The sequence below is a fragment of the Cucurbita moschata genome, unplaced genomic scaffold (assembly GCF_002738365.1).
Source record: "Cucurbita moschata cultivar Rifu unplaced genomic scaffold, Cmos_1.0 Cmo_Scf00003, whole genome shotgun sequence".
NCBI classification, from domain to species: Eukaryota; Viridiplantae; Streptophyta; class Magnoliopsida; order Cucurbitales; family Cucurbitaceae; genus Cucurbita; species Cucurbita moschata.
In genome coordinates, this window is record NW_019268519.1 from 355,420 (window position 1) to 369,897 (window position 14,478).

The window sequence follows — 14,478 nt, forward strand, 5'->3', positions numbered from 1 at the left end:
GCCTTCATTTTCAAATCACTATAAAACCTTTTTCCCCAAACAAAAAATAAAATAAAAATCCTAATATATCTCACGCTGGTTCAAACTCTTGAAGCTCTAACTTTTCAGGGGGCCCAAACTTGACTTCTTGTTTCAGCCCAGCCCAAACTTGATATGGGCCTTATGAGTTTCTTTATTTTGTGGGCCTTCTCGTTGAAGGCCCATTAGTCTATTATGCATTAGGAATCATAGGCTACAGTTTGGGCCGATTTTGAGGCTTTGAACGTATTGATCCGGCCCATATTTAAACTGGTTTACTCACGCCTGTTGTCCGAGTTTTCGCTGAATTCAATCTGCTGTTGGTTGTTGTTGCAGGTTCTTCGTCTTAATTCTCTGTGCTTTCACTTTTCTTCAATCCGCAAGTGGAGTCGTCGACCGGGCGGCGCCGAAGAGACGGTGGCTATGGCGGATGATACTTACGGCGGCGCTTCACTTCCGTCAGGTCCTGACGGCCGGAAACGTCGAGTGACCTACTTCTATGAGCCCACAATTGGTGATTACTATTACGGCCAAGGTCATCCGATGAAACCTCACCGTATTCGCATGGCCCATAACCTCATCGTTCACTACGGCCTTCACCGTCGGATGGAGATCAACCGGCCTTACCCTGCCGGTACGGAGGATATCCAGAGATTCCACTCCGATGACTATGTCGATTTCCTCGCCTCCGTGTCACCCGAAACGCTGTCAGATCACTCCTTCTCTCGCTATCTCAAGCGCTTTAATGTTGGTGAGGACTGCCCTGTTTTTGATGGCTTATTCGGCTTCTGCCAGGCCTCTGCTGGCGGCTCCATTGGTGCTGCCGTCAAGCTCAATCGTGGGGATGCCGATATTGCTATCAATTGGGCTGGTGGGCTTCATCACGCTAAGAAGTCTGAGGCCTCCGGTTTCTGTTACGTTAATGATATTGTATTGGGCATCCTTGAGCTGCTGAAGTATCACAAGGTAATTGTGTTCTCTTTAGCTTTAGTTTTGGCCAACTGTGCTGGATACATAGTTCTTCGAGTTATATATTTTTCTAAATTTAGAGTTTTTTCAGTTTACTTTCTCGCACTTTGAGGATGATCGATTGTTTAGCACTGAGGTACTTATTGTGATATGGCCGACTGAAATTTTTTGCTTGAAGAAGTCTGCTTTTCAAATGAAGAGTTTGTGTATGCTGGATTACACATTTTACATTTTTTTTTTCTTGAACTTCGAGTACGATTTGTTGTTTGCAATGTGGAATTAAGTGTTTGGTTGAGTGAAGAAAATTCTCTTCAATATTTTTTATCAACGCATAAGATCGTCCTGTTAAAGCTTTAGCTAGCCTCAGCTGTGCTTCCACTTTCTAAGTTGCTAAATATCATTGTGCAGCGTGTACTATACATTGACATTGACGTCCATCATGGTGATGGCGTGGAGGAGGCATTTTATACTACCGACAGAGTAATGACGGTCTCCTTTCATAAATTTGGGGATTTCTTTCCTGGGACAGGGCACATTAAGGATGTTGGAGTAGGGTCTGGTAAAAACTATGCCCTTAATGTCCCCCTAAATGATGGAATGGATGATGACAGTTTTCGTGGTCTGTTTAGGCCACTCATTCAAAAAGTTATGGAGGTGTATCAGCCTGATGCGGTTGTACTCCAATGTGGAGCTGATTCATTAGCTGGTGATAGGTTGGGGTGCTTCAACTTATCTGTGAAGGGCCATGCAGATTGTCTTCGTTTCTTGAGATCGTTTAATGTTCCTTTAATGGTGTTAGGCGGAGGAGGATATACTATCCGCAATGTTGCTCGCTGTTGGTGCTATGAGGTCTGTCTGGTCTTCCTTGTGTATTTAATTTTACGTTCTTGTGGTTAAGATACTTCGTTACGAGTGGGGGGTTTTGTGTCAACAGACAGCAGTTGCTGTTGGAGTCGAACCAGACAACAAATTGCCTTACAACGAGTATTTCGAGTATTTTGGACCTGATTATACTCTTCATATAGAACCATCCAACATGGAGAATCTAAATTCTCCTAAAGACATGGAAAAGATAAGGTGACTTGTGACTGTGTGTTGGTTTGATGCTTCTTTCATATGAACATCATAAACGTAGCTCCGTTCTGTTGGCAGCGTATTTACGAGAATAGATCATTTCTTGCTCATTCATTTTATATATTAAGAACTTCTATGCTTTTGTGCTGTCTTACTGAAAATTTTAATGTAGATAAGTTGCCTACTGTATCACTTATTCTAGGAACACCCTGCTGGAGCAACTCTCTAGACTCCCACATGCCCCCAGTGTACCTTTCCAGATGACTCCTTCCTCAGAAGTTCCAGAAGAGGTGACAAACAACCTGAACCATACTTTACCCTGCACATTGCTTCATAATTTCTGTCTTTTTTTTGTAGTTTCTTTTTCTCTCTTGAGATTCATGTTGGTTTCTTTGGATGTCAGGTGGAAGAGAACATGGAACGTAGACCCAAACGTCGCATCTGGAATGGTGAGGATTATGATTCTGATGCTGAAGAAAACAGAAAGCGACCAAATAACAGTGAAGGGCCTGGTGTAAATAATCTGACGAGGTAAAGGCTTAAGCTCTATTTACTTTCTTGCACTATTTTACTGAGTGTACTAGCCTAAGCCTACCGATAGTAGATATTGTCCTTTTTGGACTTCTCCTCAAGGTTTTTAAAACGTGTCTGCTAGGGAGAGGTTTTCACACCCTTATAAAAAATGTTTCGTTCTCATCCCCAACCGACGTGGGATCTCACAATCCACCCTCCTTCGTGGCCCAGCGTCCTCGCTGGTAATTGTTCCCTTCTCCAATCGATGTGGGACCCCCAATCCCCACCCCTTTTGGGGCCCTCGCACACCGCCTCGTGTTCACCTTCTTTCGGGACTCAGCCTCCTCACACCGCCTCGTGTTCACCTTCTTTCGAGGCTCAGCCTCCTCACACCCCCTCGTGTTCACCTTCTTTCGGGGCTCAGCCTCCTCACACCGCCTCGTGTTCACCTTCTTTCGGGGCTCACCCTCCTCACACCGCCTCGTGTTCACCTTCTTTCAGGGCTCAGCCTCCTTACTGGCACATTGCCCTTTGTTTGGCTCTGATACCATTTTTAACTACCAAAATCCACCATTAGCAGATATTGTCTTCTTTGGGCTCCCTTTTGGGCTTCCTGGAAGGTTTTTAAAACGCATCTACTAGGGAGAAGTTTCCACACCCTTATAAAGAATGTTTCGTTCTCCTCCCCAATCGATGTGAGATCTCACAATGAACGTGTCTCAGCACTTGATATTAAATTCTAAAGATGGTGTACTACATATATCTTGTGCTATATTGAGGCTTTTCAATTTTTGCAAAGACCTTAGCTTTAATATCTGAATATCAGTACACGTGATGCAGGGACGAAGTAGATGGTATGGAGGAAGATAAGAACATGGACCATCAACCTCGTTGACAAATACTATGTGTAGATTTCTTGACGACCTAGAAGTCTCACCAGTTTCGTAAGAGACACTTAGGATCAAGTCATAGTTCTTAAAGCCTGGGTTATGTCTTTTGATTAGGCATTGGAACATACCGATAATATTATTTTCTCGACATGAAATTTAGAATTTGTACACACAAGGAATACCTAAACAGGAATCAAGGGCATCCACATCGGAGACTTTTGTACAAATATTTTGGAGTTGATATAAACTTGGTGATATTCTCTGGTGTTTATGAAATATACTGTTCATAATTAAAAGTTCTCATCACCTTACACTTTAACTGCGTACATTTGCCGAATGATTATGCCTACTTTGCTGCATGTGTGTTTTTTCGACATTATTGCCTACTTTGCTGTAATGTTGTCCCCTTGCCAACGTCTGCATTGCTCAACACTAATCGCCCTTTTCAAACAGCAGCCTTACCTTGCACAACACTCCATCTCACCTCACCAACATCATTGAACCTAGCTGTGCTGGTGTCCACATGATAGACACACCGACTGACCCGACTCGACCTCAACCCAAAACTAGGAGTGGTTAGCTTAGTTTTTAAGTTGGGGGCAAAGAAAAACTTGAAACTTTGTCTTGGTCATTATGGATCATGATTCAGTGATGTAAAGAAACTAGAGCTACTAAGAATAAGGTAAAACATTGGCAAAAGGCTCTGCAAGATTCCTTGAAATTATAGGTGTTTTGTGCTAGCCTTGGAGATGCTACCACTGTTCTTCTATTCAATATCCGTCCCATCTGTATCTTAGCCTTTATTTGGAGGACATGTAATGAAAGGAGGGAAAAAGAAAGTAAGATCAAAAAGTGAAGACCTATAGAAAATGCCTGGCTTTCCATGCTGCTGATTCTGTCGCAATTGGCTTCACAATATAGCGCCCATTGTTTGAACTGCAAGAGCTTAGCCTGCCAGTTATAGTGCCATCAGAACCCGAATAGTCCATGCAAAATCTCCTCTCCTTTTCATGCCTCTTATAACCAGCTCTCTTCCTTAGACTCTGTTTCTTCAAAATAGAGCTCAACTTCGCTGCGCCACATTCAGCATTCACCGGCGTCGGCATCGCCTCGAGACCCATCAACTTGGCTACAACTCCTGGTTTGCGCCACACGACACTCTCTCCAGCTATCGTCGATGGCAACCGCAAGGCTGTTTCTAACGTCAAATTGAACTCGTTCTCATGAATTCTCCCTCTGAGAGCATACTCACAGCAAACTGATTTCCTCCCACCCTTTTCAGCAGCATCCCTAAATGAAGATCGATACATTGCATCCTTTCCATCGAGGGAAAACCGAGGGTACTGATTCAAGGCATTCCGTGCAGAGCGTAAGATATCCGAGTTGTTTACGCACGACATCCTGCCTCGCATCTCATTGTAGTTGCAGAGTTTAGTCCTTCTTGCCGTCTCCTCCTCCAGCTCCAGCTGAATAATCATCTCCTCCAAGGTTGGTTGGTTTTGTGTGCATGACATGTCGGGCGAGGCAGGGAAGGGATCCTGGTTGGTTTTGTGTTGGTTGAGCGTGGAGGTGGAGCCATCGCCATTGCAGAAAGTTCTGAAGCCTTTTCTCATCTTTGCAGCCAGAGAGTTCTTGAAGAGAAAGAAGGATAACTCCTTCATTTTGGATCAAAACTTGGAGGTATGATCCGACTCTTCATTTACTTTTTTTCCATTTTTTTTTCTTTGATTGTTTTGAAGATATCTTGAATTGTGAACACAAATTGGTATAGAACTGTGAGTTGAATGAATGAGAGCGGTGTGGCCTCATGTTCAAAGTGAGTATATAGTGTTAATTAATGGCATTCACGTTCCGTTTTGATTAAAAGATGTTATCTTTCACAAGTAAGTTCATGTATCATTCAAATGCCCTTTTCTGTAATCTCTCGTCAACTTTCCACTCTCATTCACTTCTCTTAATCCTTAATAATGAATGAGCTAGTTTGAATTAAATGCATTGCTTACATTAGTTTATCAAAACTTTTATTAAAAAATAGAGAACTCCTTTCGATTTGAATTTTAATACCATGAATCCTACTCCAATTATCATAAAAATAAATGAAATTTTTTGTAGAGATCCAGATTGGAGGAAGACTTCTTCATCCCGTCTCATTCGGCCATATCGACAGGTCTTATTTAATCAACTAAAATGTCAAAAATTTAAACTCCCATGCGACTTGTATTGTTGAACTAAAAAAACGCTACCGGTTACAAAATTCTCACGAAAAAGATAGAACTTTATAAAAGGGCTTATTGCCTATCTGTCAAAGAACATATAGGAGTAATAGATGGATGATTAGGTTCCTCCATGGAATAAGAATCAGAATCTTGTCTGGTGGGTCCTCATTGGGCCTACACTCATATATAACTTTGGGCTTACTTGCCTAGCATTAGCCATTAGGGTCTCTTTTTAAAACTAGGTTAAGCCCGATGACTCTCCTTCAAAATATCAACTATTCAATGGGATCCACGTACAGCCATAAAGCAATATGATTTAGATTTACATTAAACCTAATCAACCTTAATTAAAATATAATATTATGTTCTTATTATTTTGTAATAATAATTCCCATGTTACACTAGCTAGATAGAAAATGTATGAAAAAACAAAAAAAAGAAACTTAGAAACATACCGTCCATCTGTCAATCTAAAATCACCTCAATCAATATCGTAAATAAAAATTTGTCTTAAAATATGAACTCGAGTATTGAATGAACACGTCAAACTGTTTACGGGGCCGAGACCATTCAAATAATTGGAAGGCATGAAAGAAAGGAAGTAACCCTAACCCATCCACATATATTTTTCAATATTGAAGTGAACATTAGAAAGAAAGAAAAATAAAAGAGACCCCACAGCCTCTGCCACTCTCACTCATCAGTTCTACAAACCCACCTCCCTCTACTACACTTTTCCAGGAGAGCCCGCCTGGATACCCACATCGCCCTAAAACCCTAACCTAATTCTAACATGATCTTCATTTCCTTAACAACACCAAAATGGTGAAGATTTGTACTTCTAATCTCTTAATCGAGCATAAATGTCTTAACTAGTCGAATTCTACTTGAACTGACACAACGATAAATGAAGTAGTTTCTCCTGAATCCAATGAACAATGTCGATTGCGTGGGACTGTTTACAATAATCACGCCAAGCCAAGGAGAAAATTCAAAACCCAGTTACAATTTCATGATGGATGATCATATAAACACAAACAAGGGGCATGTGATATTATAACTAAAAACTCAGTCTTAACCTAAAATTCAGGTAAAGTTGGAGTATTTTCACTCTCACTCGTACTCGAAACGCTGTATAAACATTCATTTTTGGTCGAAGAGAGGGTATGTTTATGAATTGAGGATAGATATGAAGAGAGGGGAATGTATAGGAGTACTGAAAATACACATAAAATGGTAGAGCTATGAGTGTAATGGAGTGCATGAGAATAAAAGAAAGAGGAATAAAAAAAGGGAGACAATCCCACATATCTGATAATATTATTGGATGCAGGGTCATAGTCATTCTTTAGTTAGTGTACCCACCATTTATTATTATCCTTGTCTTTTGCCTCCATTCTCCTCTCCCTGCTGCTTCTTCCCATCCACTAAATATACTCTTTCCCATCTTTCCTCCACTCAATGCAACCCTAAATTTCTCTATCTCTCTCTTTCTCTCTTCATCTTCTTGCTCCACCTAGGGTTTTGCTTCAGCTCCATCACAGCTTTGCACAGCTCTGTGACTCATAACGTTGGTTTATCAAAGGCAAAGGAAGAAGGGTTTTATCTCTCTCTCTCTCTCTCTCTCTCTCTCTCTCTGGAAAGGTAAAAGGGACTTCCTTTTTTTGTTGTTTTTAATTGATTCTAAGGAAAAGGAAATGACCTAGATCACACAACAGAGGTAAGTTTATGTAGCTCTATTTTTTATATTATTATATATATATATTATCCCCATAGGTAAGAAAAAGGCTAAACAGAGAAATTAATCTAGACCCTTTGACGAACATTGGCTAGGTAGAGCTTATTTAGGGCTCTTTCTTTCTTGTCCATTGTGTTATTATATATACACATATATATATATATTGATGACTTTACTTTGTTCATCGGTCATGTCTCATCTTCTTCACCAGATTGCAGAAATGTGAAGCCTTTCTTTGTAGCTGCACGCAACCTTCTGCTTTCTTCTCAGTTTACACTTTGAAAATAAAAAAGATCAGAAAGAGAGAGAAAAGGAAAAAATAAAAATATAGAAAGTATATGCAACCAGCTGCTTCAAAAAAAAAAAAAAAAAAATCCAGTGATAATATAACTTATGGGGTCAATGAGTTGTAAAAATCTAGGTAATGGAAGAAGAATGAATCATAATTCATTCTTGGAAAATAAATTAGGGTCTAATCGAACGAATCTAACTATTTCTTTTATAATGATTGGATTTGAACCTCTAATCTCGAAAATATCTAGTTAGGGTTGAAGATGGGAAGAACAGTAAAAATATATATATATACCTGCAAATAGGCAGATATAGCAGAAGATGTTTGTCTGCAAATTTGATTAGGGAGTTGTACGAGTGTCTGTCCATGGGAGAGTTTTGTGTGAGTGCGCACGCGCGTGACAGACAGATAGAAGGTTTGGATCTTTGATTCTGCGCACATAAATGAAACTTGGGGATCAGCTACCAAAAATTCTCAATTACTTTCTTCTGAATTTCATCTGACTTATTCTAGAAATTCCCTTACTTAATTTTATTTACTCTTCACACATAGAATGAAATATAAACAAAAGAAGCAAAGGTTTTGAAGATATTATAATTGAAGAACGCAGAAAGATAGCAATGATTATTGATATTGATGTTCTTACTTTGATTTTGTTAAGGAAGATGGCATCATCAAGTTGTTACAACTCTCCATGTGCTGCTTGCAAGTTCTTGAGAAGAAAATGCATGCCAGATTGCATTTTTGCTCCTTATTTCCCACCAGAAGAGCCTCAAAAGTTTGCCAATGTCCACAAGATCTTTGGGGCAAGCAATGTCACAAAGCTGCTCAATGAGCTTCTGCCTCACCAAAGAGAGGATGCAGTGAATTCTCTTGCCTACGAGGCCGAGGCTCGAGTCCGAGACCCGGTCTACGGTTGCATTGGAGCCATCTCCTTCCTCCAAAGGCAAATCCATAGGCTCCAAAAGGAACTCGACGCTGCCAATGTCGACCTAATTCGGTACGCATGCAACGAGATCCCTGATGGCGGAGCGAGTCATGTGGTTCAGCCAATCCCCGACCTACGCCCGAGGGCTTTGGATCAGTATCATACAAGAATTCTTGGGAATGAAGGGTCATCAAGTGGATATTATAATCAACATCCTCCTGCTTTCCCTATGGGCTATCCACTTCCTTGGAATGAAAACTCTTCTGGAAATAACATCAATGAAGGAGGAAGGGATGACAATATTTGAAGATAACTTTTCCAAAACCTCTCAACCCTTTTAGGGTTGAGTGAGAAACTTCTCTTCTCTCGTAAGTCACTTCCTCATATATATATATATATATGATGGGTTTTTCTAGCTAGATGATTTGGTTTCTAAAATCCCAAAATTTGTCCATTTAAAATCCTAAGCAATTTCGTATGAGTTTATGTTTTAAATTATGAGGGCGTAAATAAGGTTGCTTTGCATGAAGCTAGCAACATAATGTTTATTATCGTGTGAGGTTCATTTTCTAGAGAGCTCTTTTAGCTTATTATTGTATCAATAATTTTGTATTGCCATTGTTTATGCTTAAGAATAAATGAAAAGAAAAGAAAAAAAAAACAATATTTTTATCTCGTGTTTTGTTGAGTGTTCTTAAAAAAGCAGATTCTCTTAGCCTTGTGTATTTATATATTCATACATATATATATATGCATCTATGTGTAGCTTAGTCGTCCTATTTTTAACCCTATGTAATATTCTCTTCTTCCTTTTCTTTCTACTTTCTTTTGAGAGGACCAGGTAAGCTTTTCTTTTGTAATTGTCAAATGTCAATAACAATTTTAGCTAAATGATAAGGTTTTTAGCTATTTATTTGATTGAGAAAAAGACCTATAAAGAGAAATGCTTGAAGCAGCCCCAACCTTTGGCACCTAACAAATGAGCCTCTATGTTATGGCAAAGTTTTGAAAACTGAAGGAGGGTTGTGAAGGGAAGGATTTGAAAGGGCCATTTTGAAAAGAAAAGGAAAAACAAATTTCCCGTGGATGGGGTTTTCAGTTTCTTTTTATATTTCAATTTCTTCACCTAACTTTTTACTGTTTTCATCTCCCCATCACAACTCACAAGTCCCAGACTTTGCAGTAAAAACCCTACACTACTCATATTCACAGTAAAAGCTTATCTTCCTTCTGTACTTTCTGTTTTGTTCTTTATTATTATGTTTTATCCTCGTGCTGATCAGAGTTTTCTTTTTTGTTTGTATATTAATGAAACTTTGTTTCTGCATGGGATTCATGAAAATAATACTAACAAATGAAGCAAAATAATGAGGCATGAAAACAAATTAGAGACAAACAAATATAATGAATACTAAAAAAAGCCTTACTGATTCCTCTCTGAATGGCTTTCTGGGTTCCGGAGAAGAGCCCTAATTTGTTCATACTCCATCGTCCGAGATGTTTTCTTCTAAGCACTAATAGTATTTGATTTTGAAGTGTGAAAAGAAAAGGGCACTGTTTGGGTTCAGAAGTTTGGGGTTTGGGATTTGTGAGTGAAACTGTAGTAATCTTAATAATCTTGTAGTCTGCAGACAGATGGGGAGAGACGTGGTGAAGAAGTAAACAGAAGCTGAAATTTGGCAGGAACTTCATAAGCCTTTCATCATATAAGGACAAATATCACCAGACCCTCCCTTTCCTTCTATTTTTGACCCCACCACAACAATTCTTCATCATCTTTTTCCCAATATTTTTTTGTTTTATCTGAACTTTTCCCAATTCCAAATTAGGAAATGTGTAATGGATCGTATTAATTATTAGTATATGACTAAAAAGAATCAAACTATACCCAAAAATGGTATTATTAACACTAAACAACTCTTAATTTGAGATTGTGCAAGAACTAATACATATATATTATACTATCATTTTCAATATTCTTTTATACAAACTTAAAAGATATTGAGCCCAAAGAAGTAGCCATTTTGGGCTAACCATTGGGCCTCTTGTTCCTTCCATCATTAAGGAAAATTGTAAGCAAGAGCTCCCATGTTTATGGGGTTTTAATCGCAGATTCCCACTTAATTTTCAATTTTTTTCAATTTTAAAATTTGGTGAAATTTTGTTTCACACGTCCAAATCTTCCTACATTTATCTAACTACATCTTCTATCATTTAACAGCTCTCACTTTTGTCAAATAAAATATGTAATAACTATTGTGTCAGTGTGCAGCGTACGAATCAGGTTGATATCCATGTGTTCAAAGACAAATAATGATTAATATAATGAAGAACCTCTTACTTTTTTTTTTAGAATCATATTATAAATATTAGTATATACAAAGACGTAATGTGTAGCTATTTTATCTACATCATTGGTATACATACCCTGATACGGTTCAATTAATGTATATATGTATATATATACATTTAGATAATCTATCACATCATTTTTCAATAAAATAAAGTTAACTAAATAAAGCGTATAAAACATTGATTAAAAAGAAAATAACTCTTAGACGCTTCCTTCCAAAATGACTATCAAATATTGTTCTTAATTTCTCCTTACACTTAATATCACATCATAAGCTACGGCAACTGCTCTAAAAGTCAAACTTTTTCAGCAACTTCCAAAAAGTACCTCCACCTTAGAAAATAGTGTATAAGCTCTAAAATTTTTCAAATTAAAGGGAGATACCAAATTGTGATAAGATTCAACCAAGGATAGAGGTGGATACGCATAGACCTCTATCTCACCTTTCATAATCTCGATTCACACCCACACAAAAAATATATAATATACACACACAGATATATATATATATATATATATATATATATATATATATATATATATATCAAAATCAAATCTCATATACAAAATATTTATTCGTCTTAGAATTTAGTATCACATGGGTGTAAGGCATTAACTAACAAGAACAATTATAATGAGCAAGTACCTGTTGTTTGTGCGACGGGGGGCACCATTCACTTTTTCTTTTTGTCACTGTAAGTTGGCCACCACAGCCCTCATCGCTACGCCAAAATGAACTAATTAATTACTTTAAGAATTTATGGGTCCGGTTGAAAATGAAGCAATTTTGAAACTAAGAAATTTACTCTTACCAGTTTAAGGCAAACACGTAGCCATCACAGCAGGTCGCCGGAAAGAAGCTCAAAATGCATTCTTGAGTGGAAGTTTGGTTCCATCTCACCATCAGTGCAGTCGTTTTCAGCCAAGGAATCCTATGACAAAATTAAACCTAATCTTTTATGGTTTGTCGGTAACCATCCCAATTCAAATTTGTCGTTATTTAGCCTCAGAAATGTATGCCCATTCTACTCTAAGTTACTATGTTTAGTATTAACCATTAAACCAATCTATTCTTTTACCAACTCATTCCCATTTGGTGCAGAGGTTGGTAACGCAGAATTTTCCAGTTGCTATAAGTGTGAGCAAAAGAATGAGAGTTTTTTTTTCCGGAAGAATCGTCTAAACTAAAAGAAATTCTAGTTATTTCTTTCAAATTCAATGATACGTTGAAGTGGAGACTCGAATCTTTAACGTTCGAAGAGAGCATACCATATAATAACTTAATAAATTGAATTTTGCTAAAATAAACATAAGAAAAAGTTCAAACGAAGTGTCCATCGGCTATGATATGTGTGGACAAGAGAAACTTACCTGTCATGCAATAAGCGTAGAAAGAATTAAAAATAAAAAGAAAAGAAAAAATGTCCAAGTACAACACCACTATTAATACTTTTTCCAAGTTTCAAAGCTTGTAGGCCCTCTTAAAAAGTGCCAGAAATCTACCTAAAGTTACCAAATAATACGAGCGTGATTAAGTTTTTTGTAAAACTTTCTCATGTGAGTTATCGCATATCAGATTCTTAATTCCAATGGGGTCACAGGTCAAATCTCCCTGTTTTTTCATGTATAAAATCATACAGTGACAGCCGTTCACGAGTCTCATAGACATTTCCACTAATCATTAACTCTGAGAGAGCTAGCTAAGTAAGAGCAGGGGATAAGCGAAGCCAATATAGATACCTCAAATGCAGCTCTCTTATGGAAGAGCTTTTGGACAGAGTTCACATCAAACACATCTTTGTCCCTCAATTTCTATCTATAAGACCAGCTTGAAAACTCACTCGGCAACCCAGAAAGGCTGAAGAAGCAAAGGCTTCACTAAGATGGGTGTGTGCTCAAGCAAGGGTGGGAGCAATATTTGTGATGATGATGTTGGAGGATTGAAAGAAAAGATAAGGCTGCTCAGGGAGGAAGTGAGAGGAGTAATGTCTGAGATGGATAGAGAGGTCAAAGCCCATGAAAAGGACATGGTGATGTTTGCATTTAAGGAAGCAGATTGGAAAACAGAGAAGAAGAAACTCAGAGAGGAGGTGAAGATGTTGAGGAAGAAGGTAAAAGAGAGGATGACAGAGATTGAAGAGGGAAATTTTGGAGAGAAGACTGCAACAGAATGGGAGATTGAAAGAACTCCAAATACCATCTTTGAGCAGATACAACAGGAAAGAGCACGCAGAGATGAAGCCATTGAGAAATGGAAGCAACTTTATCACGCTATCAAGATTGAGCTCGATGACCTAATTCAGAGAACACATAATGGTATGCCTATTCTAAATTTCCTTTTGTTTCTAAATTTTATAGTCTCTGTCTTAGCTGTTAAAATTGAGAATTTAAGATTAGTCGAGCACATTGGATTTTCGATCACTAAAAGGCACTCAATACTTGCTTTGATAGGAGATGGATTGTACTGGGGAGCGAATGAGAGAACAGAAGCACTACAAACGGAATTGCTAGCAAAGGAGGAGACCATAAAGGCCCTCAAAGAACAAGTGGCTTCAATGGAGCAAGAAAAATATAAGAGAGACACAGAAATTGACATACTGAGGCAAAGCTTAAGAATTATGACCAGTAAGAAGGAAAATCAGATAGAAACCTTCCATAGCTGCGTTTGTAAGTAGCCTGCCAGTGAAGTAAGGAGCACGAAAACAGAAGTTCCAATGAAAAGCCAATTGAAAGTGTTGCTAGAAGCAAATGCATCCAGGAAGCTGTTACTTTTGCACCCCCACCCTTAATTTCAACCCAACTGTTATTTTCATAATCATTTCGTTGGGATGGTCCAATAGGTAAACTTTTTTGTTCTATAGACTGCAATGTTGAGAAAGTTCCAAAAACAATGAGAAAAAAGGGGCTTATCCTGACAGGAAGAAAAAATGGCGCATCAAATGTTCTCATTGAAATTTAGTGATAGATTAATTTCTTTCGATTCAAATTTACAATATCATGATAACTATTGGTCAAGTTCTACTCAACATCAACAATCTATCACACAAGAAAATCTAACTTATAGAACAATAATGACTGTACTTATAAGATCTGAACTAGAAATGTGAGACTACGGCTCTACCAATATCGTCCACGAATCAATTTTGGTGCCCAACCTTGTAGCATATGAATCATATTTCTCTTCGTACAAAAATTTATGAGGCCAACTTAATTCTTGGGATCAATAGGAGAAATGCTTCAACTTATGCTAATGTCATCTGAATCATATGCACTCTAATCGCAGTTAACATGAATGATAAAATCCATCCGTAAATAGCATCGCAATATTTATTTTGGACATTTAGTCTAAGCCAAACTCACCTTCGTTTCACCAGATCTGCAAAACAAATCGCTGGAGGAAAATGAAACTACCAAAGCAAGCTCTCGGCCATTGAAGGATGCATCGCGTTCGAAATTGCTTGCGTCGCTCATTGTATTTTATCGACCA

At 38.2% G+C, this 14,478-nt stretch overlaps 4 protein-coding genes and 1 long non-coding RNA gene across 9 annotated transcripts; 3 read left to right on the forward strand and 2 right to left on the reverse strand.

Annotated features, from left to right (window-relative positions):
• The first annotated feature begins 322 nt into the window (after positions 1-322).
• On the forward strand, positions 323-3,770 carry LOC111438169 (histone deacetylase 6-like). Its single transcript, XM_023076125.1, has 6 exons — positions 323-984; positions 1,396-1,836; positions 1,922-2,064; positions 2,264-2,351; positions 2,465-2,592; positions 3,415-3,770. The coding sequence occupies exons 1-6, from the start codon at positions 442-444 to the stop codon at positions 3,467-3,469; spliced, it is 1,398 nt and encodes a 465-aa protein (XP_022931893.1). The 5' UTR covers positions 323-441; the 3' UTR covers positions 3,470-3,770.
• A 343-nt stretch (positions 3,771-4,113) lies between these two features.
• LOC111438186 lies at positions 4,114-5,340 on the reverse strand. Its single transcript, XM_023076146.1, has one exon. The coding sequence runs from the start codon at positions 5,123-5,125 to the stop codon at positions 4,325-4,327; it is 801 nt and encodes a 266-aa protein (XP_022931914.1). The 5' UTR covers positions 5,126-5,340; the 3' UTR covers positions 4,114-4,324.
• A 934-nt stretch (positions 5,341-6,274) lies between these two features.
• On the reverse strand, positions 6,275-13,723 carry LOC111438207. 5 transcript variants are annotated; one of them, XR_002709635.1, is made up of 6 exons: positions 13,642-13,723; positions 11,804-11,923; positions 11,638-11,713; positions 10,066-10,307; positions 8,005-8,141; positions 6,275-7,694 (listed from the first exon to the last, which is right to left on the reverse strand). It is a non-coding gene; the product is annotated as an uncharacterized LOC111438207 (long non-coding RNA). The 5 variants fall into 5 exon arrangements; XR_002709634.1 differs by having other exon boundaries at positions 6,275-8,141; XR_002709636.1 differs by having other exon boundaries at positions 6,275-8,141; positions 11,638-11,728.
• On the forward strand, positions 6,990-10,050 carry LOC111438177 (protein LATERAL ORGAN BOUNDARIES-like). Its single transcript, XM_023076135.1, has 2 exons — positions 6,990-7,324; positions 8,372-10,050. The coding sequence occupies exons 1-2, from the start codon at positions 7,008-7,010 to the stop codon at positions 8,943-8,945; spliced, it is 891 nt and encodes a 296-aa protein (XP_022931903.1). The 5' UTR covers positions 6,990-7,007; the 3' UTR covers positions 8,946-10,050.
• Positions 12,591-13,974, forward strand: LOC111438196. The gene is made up of 2 exons (XM_023076156.1): positions 12,591-13,307; positions 13,443-13,974. The coding sequence occupies exons 1-2, from the start codon at positions 12,875-12,877 to the stop codon at positions 13,664-13,666; spliced, it is 657 nt and encodes a 218-aa protein (XP_022931924.1). The 5' UTR covers positions 12,591-12,874; the 3' UTR covers positions 13,667-13,974.
• The last annotated feature ends 504 nt before the right edge of the window (positions 13,975-14,478 follow it).

Coding starts and splice junctions, on each gene's coding strand:
- LOC111438169 (XM_023076125.1), top strand. CDS start 442: ATGGCGGATGATACTTACGGCGGCGCTTCACTTCCGTCAGGTCCTGAC. Junction 985..1,395: donor AGCTGCTGAAGTATCACAAG/GTAATTGTGTTC, acceptor ATCATTGTGCAG/CGTGTACTATACATTGACAT. Junction 1,837..1,921: donor CTCGCTGTTGGTGCTATGAG/GTCTGTCTGGTC, acceptor TTGTGTCAACAG/ACAGCAGTTGCTGTTGGAGT.
- LOC111438186 (XM_023076146.1), bottom strand. CDS start 5,125: ATGAAGGAGTTATCCTTCTTTCTCTTCAAGAACTCTCTGGCTGCAAAG.
- LOC111438177 (XM_023076135.1), top strand. CDS start 7,008: ATGCAGGGTCATAGTCATTCTTTAGTTAGTGTACCCACCATTTATTAT. Junction 7,325..8,371: donor CTCTCTCTCTCTCTGGAAAG/GTAAAAGGGACT, acceptor GATTTTGTTAAG/GAAGATGGCATCATCAAGTT.
- LOC111438196 (XM_023076156.1), top strand. CDS start 12,875: ATGGGTGTGTGCTCAAGCAAGGGTGGGAGCAATATTTGTGATGATGAT. Junction 13,308..13,442: donor AATTCAGAGAACACATAATG/GTATGCCTATTC, acceptor TTGCTTTGATAG/GAGATGGATTGTACTGGGGA.